The 10,911-nt window shown below is 32.0% G+C and overlaps 1 protein-coding gene across 1 annotated transcript in view; it reads right to left on the bottom strand.

Moving 5' to 3' along the window:
- Nucleotides 1-253: 253 nt before the first annotated feature.
- Nucleotides 254-10,911, bottom strand: part of LOC111696123 (venom allergen 3) — a 29,417-nt gene continuing 18,759 nt past the window's right edge. The window contains exons 5-13 of the mRNA XM_023465672.1: nt 7,421-7,455; nt 5,492-5,548; nt 5,066-5,135; nt 4,097-4,144; nt 3,438-3,506; nt 2,311-2,419; nt 2,135-2,197; nt 1,526-1,805; nt 254-314 (exon numbers count right to left, since the gene is read on the bottom strand). Of these exons, the coding sequence (XP_023321440.1) occupies nt 254-314; nt 1,526-1,805; nt 2,135-2,197; nt 2,311-2,419; nt 3,438-3,506; nt 4,097-4,144; nt 5,066-5,135; nt 5,492-5,548; nt 7,421-7,455 (792 nt within the window). The remainder of the gene's footprint in view (nt 315-1,525; nt 1,806-2,134; nt 2,198-2,310; nt 2,420-3,437; nt 3,507-4,096; nt 4,145-5,065; nt 5,136-5,491; nt 5,549-7,420; nt 7,456-10,911) is intronic.

Genomic DNA, 10,911 nt, shown 5'->3' on the forward strand with positions numbered 1-10,911 from the left:
TTCCCGGTCTTGTAAAATTTGACAAACGAGTCTATGCCATAACTTAGCGATCATATACCGTAAAAACGTCTTTCTTTTATCAAATATACTATAATACTCAAGTTTTTCTTCAACTACGTTACCTAGCAAGTCACTCCCTTTCAATCTATTCTTGCTTAAAGTTTTTTTTTGCTCTTCCGTATATCGAAATTTAAAACATGGTTTATTAAATCTATTTTTTAGGGGGGATTTAGCCGGCATTCAATTAATAAGCTTACCTTGCAGCTGGTTTAAAACTAGGCTGTTCCGTTGTTCTCACTGATTGGGGAATAAATCTGAAAAATGTTTTTTATTAAATTCTGAGAGAAATTTTGTTGAAATAGCAAATTTATAAAAAAAAACATAAAAAATCGACTAAAAAGTTCTTACTTTGGCTTGTTAGCTAATAATTTATTTCTATCAAATATTCATATATTCCCCTTACACACATACATAGTGCACACATTGGGCGCTTTTTACGTATAGATTCCAAACTAAAAATGCTTAGTCATATTCTGCTCTAAAATGTTAAAAACGTTGAAAAAACATTTTACTTTTTTCTTTGAAAATTGGTTAAATTTTAATCCTGGTATTCTACAAAAATGACTTGCGGATATATGGTCTATAGGCAAAAATATCGAAATATCAAATGCCAAATGCCGAAATATACAGTACAAACGCAGTACGTTTCAATTAGGTCTACAAGCTAGAAATGTAAACAAAGAAGAGAAGAGAAAGAAGAAAAAATAGATTGCGTGAAAGAGAGAGCTTGCATTTTACAGACGTTTTATCATAAAAATATGTTTAAGAATACCTTAATCTTTAAAATTAACTATATTGTAAAATTGTATAATATTTGTGAAAAAAAAATAGTTCTCCTAACTGTTTAGCGAACATTTTTTTTGATTATTTGGCATTCGATATTCTGATATTTTTGCCTATAAAGAAAATTAAGGAAATTCAAAGATATTATATCTTTTTAAGATAATAAAAAACAACGATTTCTTTCTAATTGCTTGAAGTTGGGGCACAGTCCCTTAAAGGGTTTGCTTTGTACCTGTTTGAAGTTGATGCACAGTCCCTTTCATGGTTTGCTTTGTACCTGTTTGAAGGTGGGGCAAAGTCCCTTGAAGGGTTTGCTTTGTACCTGTTAAAAGGTGAGGCACAGTCCCTTTAAGGGTTTCCTTTGTACCTATTTAAAGTTGGGGCAAAGTCCCTTTCAGGGTTTGCTTTGTACCTGTTTGAAGGTGGGGCACAGTCCCTTTAAGGATTTACTTTGTACCTGTTTGACGTTGAAGCACAGTCTCTTCAAGGATTCGCTTTTTACCTGTTTGAAGGTGGGGCACAGTCCCTTTAAGGGTTTCCTTTGTACCTATTTAAAGTTGGGATAAAGTCCCTTTACGGGTTTGCTTTGTACCTGTTTGAAGGTGGGGCACAGTCCCTTTAAGGATTTACTTTGTACCTGTTTGAAGTTGGAGCACAGTCCCTTTAAGGATTTACTTTTTACCTGTTTGAAGTTGGAGCAAAGTTCTTTAGTCCAGTATTGGGCACAGGAGCAAACTTGGGAGTAAACACTGGGTTTAACACTGGACTTGAGGTTGGAATAAATCTTGGAGTTTGGAAAGGTTTAGGAGTAGGTCTAGGAGTAGGTGGTGGAGTAGGTCTAGGAGTAGGTTTAGGAGTGGGCTCAGGGTTGGTAATAATAAAGGGTTTTTCAGTTTGAACTGAAGGTTTGGGTGTGGGCACAAAGGTAGGCCTGGGTGGGGTGAAGGCTGATGATCTAGGTTCTAAAAAAAATATTTAAAGATGTTTTTGAATTCTAATTTCTAATTTCAATTTATGATTTCTAGTTTCTAATTCATAATTTATAATTCATAATTTATAATTTATAATTTATAATTTATAATTTATAATTTATAATTTATAATTTATAATTTATAATTTATAATTTATAATTTATAATTTATAATTTATAATTTATAATTTATAATTTATAATTTATAATTTATAATTTATAATTTATAATTTATAATTTATATTTTTTGGTTTATTATTTCTGAATTCTAATTTATAATTTACAATTTATAATTCATAATTTATAATTTCTGATTTTTACCGCAAAGTCCAGGAAAGTCAATGGAACACGTTTCATTGCCACTACACTCAGAACAACCAGACCCTAGCACAAAAATATTCAAGTTTTAATCAAAAACATTCAACTTTAAATCTAAAACATTCAACTTTTAATCAAAAATATTCAAGTTTTAATCAAAAGTCTCGTAAGTATTTTACCTTGTTTGTACATCTGTCCTTTGATAAAGTTTCCGTTAGGTCCATAGTTACAGGTATAAAGGCTAGCAAACCATTTACCCTCACGATAGGAGGATAAACCGCAACCGATCTATAGGTAAACATCATTTCAAGTCATTCTTTGTTTTTGAGCAAAAATGATGGAGAAAGTTTAGTTTTTCTCTTTGAAATTTTGTAATTTTCTTTTGTGGTTTCTTGACCAAATTGCTTTGGAGTTTATGCACGACTAATAATATCTTCCTGAATTTTGATTAGATACAGGTTAGGTTAAAAATTACAATGACAGTCATTTAAAACTAAATCTTTAAACGAATAAGCGATAAAAGGGTTTATCATGAATTTTATTAGAATAAATCGCTCTGTACTTACAGTAATAGTCAGAAAACCTTGGAATACAAAGACGACATTAAACCAATAGTTAAGTGTATTTTGTGTTGTTACAAATGAAATAGTTTTACTAGAAAGTTATTAAATCATTTATTAAGTGAAATTGTTCTGTTTACACTGCACAATTGCTGTGTTTCATGTTTATTGGACTGTTTAAAGTCATAACTTGAGCCAAAAAGTCGTCTTCCTATTCCAGAGTGTTATAGTCATCACCATGTAGTTTTCTAATTTTTAATCTTCAAAATATTCTTTGGAAAATAAACTAATTGAATAACCAGATATTAAAGAACGTTTACACTTAGTAATCACTAATATCTGATCTTGTTTACAGAATTCACTAATATCTGATCTTGTTAACAGAATTCACTAATATCTGACCTTGTGTACAGAATACACAAATATCTGATCTTGTTTACAGAATTCACTAATATCTGATCTTGTTTACAGAATATACTAATATCTGATCTTGTTTACAGAATATACTAATATCTGATCTTGTTTACAGAATATAATAGCTGACCTTGTTTACAGAATACACTAATATCTGATCTTGTTTAAAGAATACACTAATATCTGAGCTTGTGTACAGAATATAGTAATATCTGATCTTGTGTACAGAATATACTACTAACTAACCTTGTGTACAGAATATACTAATATCTGATCTTGTGTACTGAATATACTAATATCTGATCTTGTGTACAGAATATACTAATAACTACCTTGTGTGTATCTGCCCAAACAAGTTGAGAATAATGTCCATAGCTGGCAGCAAATTGAAAAGGTTCAACCTAAAAAATATTTTTTTTAACTTTTTAAAATCTTGAAAGGAAAAAAGTTAACTCAATTTCGGACACCTTGGATAATTCATACTTTGAAATTTAGTTAAAGTTTGAAAAATCAAAGTATTACACTGCTGTTCCATTTGCGAATAGTGAGGGTCTAATTAGTTAAAAGAGAGTATTTTAGACTGTTCAGTGTTCCTTTAACCAGTGCTAAGGATCCAGTTAATTTTGATGCAGATCCGGAACCTGGATCTGCACTGGAAAAAATGTATCCAGATCCAAATCCGGATCCAGGTCATTTACATTTCTTTGAGATTTACTAAATTTTTAAACAAAGCATAATTGTCAAATTATTTTTCTTAATTTTTTGCTTTTTTATGGTAAAACTTAATGAACCATTCAGAGATAAGGAATTTTTTTAAATCTCTCTTTTATTAACAGTTCAGATTTGGATTTTGAGAGTAAAAAAGCTTTTTTTGGATCCGCATATTTTTGAAGATTCGGATCCGGATCCAAGAAAGCCAAAATCTTGCGGACCCAGCGGATCTGGATCCTAAGCACTGCCTCTGTCTCATTAAGTTACTGTAAAAAATTACCTTGGTCCGACTGAACAGGGAAACTTCATCATACCAATTAGTTATTCCCTGTATGTGTAAAATATCAGAAATTGTTTGAAGGAATTAAAGAAACTGCTATGGTGACATGAAAAGGGGTATAGACTGAGGCCTGTACCACTATAGTTTCAGTAGAAGTAAATATTTCCATTTACTGATAGCGCCGATTGAAGGATTCATATCTTTAATTAGATAATGAAATAGATAGAAAGACAGATGTTACCGCCATACAATTTCTACTGGTCCAGAATCAGAATAGACAACAAACACATGACTGAACCCTGATTGGATCAGGCGCTAATGGACTCAGCATACAGGATTACATTTTAGGAGGATCGCGACCAATATTTGTTCTATCTGAAATTGACTGTGTCAAAATCCTTTAAACAAATAATATTTCTAAAAAATAAAAGAAATTGACAAGGACAAATGTTTATAGAAAATATTAGTTTATATTTAAATATATAGATAATTAGGTCGTAAATAAAATTAAATGATTTAATGACACAGATTACAACAGTTTTTTGTAGATAGGACTTTTGGTAGGTAACCTTTATAAATTGGGTGTCTCTAACCAGAATTAGGATTTTTTTTTATAGAGAGAAAGTGGTTTAAAAAATTACTATCTGAAATGCCTGGCGTTGCCCGTGGAATTGAAAAAATAATTATTTTGGAAAAAAAAATTTAATTTTGAAGAAACAAAAAATTTGAATTTTGAAGAAACACAAAATTTGAATTTTGAAGAAGAAAAATTAATTGTGAAAAAAAAGCATAAATATTCGTTTTTAAGCCTATGTTACCCCCAAGGTACCGTGGGTTTCATCAACAAATTCCAGTCAAATTGGTCAAGCCATTTGGCCAACTATAGCTGACATATGAATATATATATATATATATATATATATGAGCAAGGAGCTTTATAGAAAATTAATGACGATATTTTCTATATTCCTGTTTCCAATTATTATCTGGTAAGCGTAGGCTCTGCTTGGATATATACAGATTCTGCCCAACCCCAAACCTTTGAAAAATTGTATTAAAATAATCTCAATACATACAGGGTGTCACAATAAACTTGAAAAAAAAGTTGATTTTGAACAATCCTGATCTTGGGATTTGCAAAATGTGGTCTACCATAATTTGTAACTTTAAATTTGATAGAAAAATTAAGAAATAAAATCGTCCAATAGTTAATTAATTAATTAAAATAGCTCCTGGGGAAATTGTACAGCTTCTTTATCTTTATTTGAAATTCTTTGAATTCTTATTTTTGGAATAAAAATCTTTAACAATTGTATTGACTGGATATTTTCCTTTGCATTTTGTTATTGATTTTAAAAAATAATTTTAATTGATCGAAAAAAAGCTTAAATAGACCTGTTTACTTTTCTGCAGTCTGAACAGTCATGAGCAAAAACACACTGGTCCGCGTGTCTTAAAAACCATTTATATATTTTTATCCATATTTCATTCATTTTTATCATGAATAATTTATCTTCATTTCAAATATATTTTATTCAAATTATATATATATATTATATATTATATATATATATATATGTTAATTGTGTGTGGATTTACGCAAATCTAGCGTATATTCGATAGAATTACGCATATTTGAAGATAGTCTGTGACGGATTATTTCATCTTGTATATCTGCACTCTGCAGGGGGCAAATATATTAATTTCATGCCCACTAACTATATTAAGGGGAATCACTCTCCACTAAACCCCGCTATTTCTTCGGTTAGAGTACTGTAAATCACTGCAGTACACATTGAAAGCTTAGTTGAGGGGTGGAGTCCCAAATTAATAAATACCTGCCATCAAAGACGCACAATAGTTCAGTAAAAAAAAAATAATTTACGCATTTAATTTTATTTTTTAAATTCAAATTAGAAGATTTTTTTAAGAATAGTGCATGGCCGATTCACAGGGGTACTGTTAAACCTCTATTCATTAGTAAAAATATGGAAGATATTTTTTTACTGTCTGTAAAGATATATATAGATGTCCGTAAGTTACATAATATAAAGAATCTCAATAAAAATAAATAATTTCCAAATAACTTCATGAAAGGATCGACAAACAAATAAGAACATTTAAAAGTTTTTGGTGGGATTAACATACGAAAGAGTAACTTGATATATCTAGGTTATTCAGCTTTACTTGTTATATTGTTCAATGGTTATTCAGCCCCCTCCCCCCGCCCTCCCCCCCTTTACTTTTGTTATGATCAAGGTTTAAATATTCACTGTCAGCCAAAAAAAAATGGAAGCCCACAAGAAAATACGCCTTTTAAATTGAGTTTTAAACAACAATATTTAAAATCTACATGCCCAAGACTACAAAAAAAGTATGGTGACTAGGTGAGGTAAATCGAAAGCACGAGGAGTTGCGACTCTTCGACTCTTCAAAGTCGATCCGGTCTCAACTAGATCCGGTCTAAACTAGATCCGGTCTAAACTAGATCCGGTCTAAACTAGATCCGGTCTAAACTAGATCCGGTCTCAACTAGATCCGGTCTAAACTAGATCCGGTCTAAAATAGATCCGGTCTATACTAGATCCGGTCTAAACTAGATCCGGTCTAAACTAGATCCGGTCTAAACTAGATCCAGTCTCATAGATCCGGTCTAAACTAGATCCGGTCTAAAATAGATCCGGTCTATACTAGATCCGGTCTAAACTAGATCCGGTCTGAACTAGATCCGGTCTAAAATCATAACTTTCATAGTTCTCTAGATCTCTGTGAAGTAGGAAAACTTTTTACATTTTCTTAATTTTGCATTAAGTGTGTTTTTAACCCTTCCCTTTGAATTTTATCACGCAAACCTTATTTCTTTAGTTGTCAAATAACATTTTATATTTCGTCAAATGATAGAAAAGATAAAACTTTCATGCACTTCTTTATGATTATATAACGCTTTAATTTAAAGGGAGGGTGACAAGTTTATATAGTTTAAATACGTTACTAAATAATTTAATTCAAACTAAATCAATGTTTGAACATAGAGAATAGAATCAAATATTCTATAATACTCAAGTTTTTCTNTTTAAAAATTTCGAAATTGAAATGAATAGTCTAGGGAACATACTGTATTAATGTACTCTACTGCATATAATTTGTGAACATTTACATGATTTGTACACTTTGAACTCCCTTTCAGGCTGAAAGAGACTGAAAAAATTCATACCGAGAGATTATCTAAATTCCCCTCTAATATAGATTCTATTCTCTATGTGTTTGAAACAATAAAAATAAAGAATAAATCATTGTTAAAAAGTTAAGATTTATTAAAATTACCTCTGTGCAATTGTAGCTAATTCCTCGTCCCATTCCTAATAAATAACAGGATATTATTAATAATTTGTATTGTAAGTATAAAGCAATAAATCACGGTGGACTAGGGTCCAATTGAATTCGAACCGGACCGACCCCTTGTACCGCCCATAGAGACGTTAGGCAAGTACCGCCCCGCCCCTATCCAGGTCGGCCCGGTTTTAACTTTGATGGCGCGAACAGAATTTTTGCAAAGGCCTTTTTACCCACCCCGCTAGCTTAGTTTAGTGTGAAATACATGTAACTTGATGAAGTATTTAGTCAGGGTTACCAATTTTCTAAAAAGTTGATATTTGTAATTGTACTGCAATAAAGTTCTTTTTTAGTTAGAAAATGGTTACTCGCATATATACATATTCCGGCGTTCTTCTTTATATATAAGATATTGACGTTATGCTAAGATACCAATTAAGATATTTTAATGTATTGATTGTTTATAAGTATATCTATCTATCATCTGCCTTTGTCTTTATGTCTATTTGTGTATCTATAGAAAAGTTACTCTTTGTTTCTTTATCTGTCTATCTGTCTATCTGTCTATCTGTATATCTGTCTATCTGTCTATCTGTCTATTTGTCTATCTGTCTATCCTGTCTATCTGTCTATCTGTCTATCTGTCTATCTGTCTATCTGTCTATCTGTCTATCTGTCTTTCTGGCTACCTTTCTATCTGTCTATCAGTCTATATTTCTATCTGTCTATCTGTCTATCTGTCTATCTGTCTATTTGTCTATCTGTCTATCCTGTCTATCCTGTCTATCTGTCTATCTGTCTATCCTGTCTATCCTGTCTATCTGTCTATCTGTCTATCTGTCTATCTGTCTATCTGTCTATCTGTCTATCTGTCTATCTGTCTATCTGTCTATCTGTCTTTGTTGAGAATGTCCCAATACATGTTGATAATGTCCCAATATATGTTGAAATGTCCCAATATATGTTGAGAATGTCCCAATATATGTTGATAATGTCCCAATATATGTTGATAATATCCCAATATATGTTGATAATATCCCAATATATGTTGATAATGTCCCGATATATGTTGAAAATATCCCAATATATGTTTATAATGTTCCAATATATGTTGAGAATGTCCCAATATATTTTGATAATGTTCCAATATATGTTGATAATGTCCCAATATATGCTGATAATGTCCCAATATATGTTGATAATGTACCAATATATGTGTATAATGTCACAATATATGTTGATATAATGTCCAAAATTATCTTTACAATGTCCTTATACCAGCATGGATTAAATGGGATTGGGACACAGCAGCAAAATTTCTGATTTATACTTCAAATAACAAAATGAACAATTAATTTAAAATAAAAATAAAATTAACAATAGAACTTGTAATCTTACAAATACGTCTAACATGCTATTGATCATTTCAACCTTTTAAATATTATATTGAACGAGATAAAAAAGGTATTTTATAAAGATCATTAATGAACGAAAACCCATCAACTGTGGGAGGATTTGATACTAATCATACCTGTTCAACACCGCAAACTCACTTACAAAACACTTTTTACAACAGGTTCAAAGATTCATAAAAATATTTCTCTAATGGGAGTGTTGGGGGTTGGGGGTCAAGTTCTTCCACGAAAAAATCAGCTTCGAAAAGTGGGTGGTTCAGGGGTTATATCATTTTATAATTTTAGGCAAACTTAATAATCAATATAGATATAGAACACTAGATGTCGTCTTTCGAGATTCAGGGGTTTTTCGTTCATACTAAGCCTGAGAGAGAAGCCCAAAGGAGTTACGCGCATGCTTCGTTGAATTATAAGACAGAGAAAGAGCATGCTCGTAACTCCTTTGGGCTTCTGCCTCAGGGTTACTGTAAACGAAAAATCCCTAAATCTTGAAACGACGACATCTAGTGTCCTATCTTTATTATTATTGATCTATGTTAGTAATCATCCCCTGGGCTTCATTCTGAACTTATTTAAAAAATTACATCTTGTTCACATACAGACATATACAACCAATATCTTTCCTATTCATATTCCTTACTCAACCTTTCAAACTGTAAAACAAAAATATTTAACGATGGTTTTAGTGAGGAAAAATTTCAAGAAGAGTATTTTAAAGAATTAAAGAAAGAAACATATTCTGATGCTAATTTGTGTTTTAACATCTAAAGACCATATATGGGTAACAATAGGCCGACTGTGCTTAGGGGAGGGGTAGAGAGGGGATGGATGGAAAGGGAAGGGTGAGTAGGTAGGAATGGGAACGGAGGGGAGGGATTGGAAAAGAAGGCATGGAAAGAGGAGGAGAATGAAGGGAAAGGGAAGGGTGAGTAGAGAGGAATGGGAAGGGAAGGGGAGGGATTAAAAAAGAAGGCATGGAAAGTAGAGGGGAGGGATGGAAAAGGAAGGATGAGAAGATAGGAATGGAAAGGGAAGGGGAGGGATTGGAAAAGAAGGCATGGAAAGAGGAGGGGAATGGAGGAAAAGGGAAGGGTGAGTAGTGAGGAATGGAAAGGGAAGGGGAGGGATTGGAAAAGAAGGCATGGAAAGAGGAGGTGAATGGAGAGAAAGGGTATGATGAGTAGGTAGGAATGGGAAGGGAGGGGAGGGATTGGAAAAGAAGGCATGAAAAGAGGAGGTGANCAATATTAGATACAGGGTGTCCCACATCAATATTAGATACAGGGTGTCCCACATCAATATTAGATACAGGGTGTCCCACATCAATATTAGATCGTTTATAGCTCTAAATTGAGATTTAAAGGGCTAATTAGAAAATTTAAAAAAATAATCTTTTTAAAAATGTTTTGAAGTATTAGGCTAATATAAAAATTTGCTTGCAGAAAATATTAGGTTTTCGAGTATTATGTTCGTTTTTTGGCGTTAAAGCTTGGAGATTATCTAATATGATATGGGACGCTCTGTGCATATAAGGTGAAGGTGAAAATTTTACACTATATGGATGGGTAGGGGCTAAACAGGGTGAGATACCCTCGGTTTTCCTTTAAAGGGAGTGTTCGCGAAAAATGAAAGGGGGTATAGGCTTAATGCGATAAAAAAGCGCTTTTGATCGCTACGTCTATAAGGAGAAAATTGTTAAAGACGTCTCATACCGAATAACTTAGCGGCCATACAAATTGAGAAAATTGCAAAATACGACTTAGACCGTAAAAAAATCAATTTAATTTCAAACAAAACATTCAGATATTACAACCTATAGTCATCGATTATCTTTCGCCACATTTGTTTATAGTTTATATTTTATAATATTTTTTAATTAATTTGTTTGTTTCTCTTGTCGTTTGCGCAACTATCTAAGAATGCCGCACACCACTCACAATTTTCGAAATCCGTTGAAAACGTTTTCTAAAAAAATAAAATATTATAAAATATAAACTATATACAAATGTGGCGAAAGATAATCGATGACTATAGGTTGTAATATCTGAATGATTTGTTTGAAATTAA

The sequence above is a fragment of the Eurytemora carolleeae genome, unplaced genomic scaffold (assembly GCF_000591075.1).
Source record: "Eurytemora carolleeae unplaced genomic scaffold, Eaff_2.0 scaffold203, whole genome shotgun sequence".
In the NCBI taxonomy this organism is placed as follows: domain Eukaryota; kingdom Metazoa; phylum Arthropoda; class Copepoda; order Calanoida; family Temoridae; genus Eurytemora; species Eurytemora carolleeae.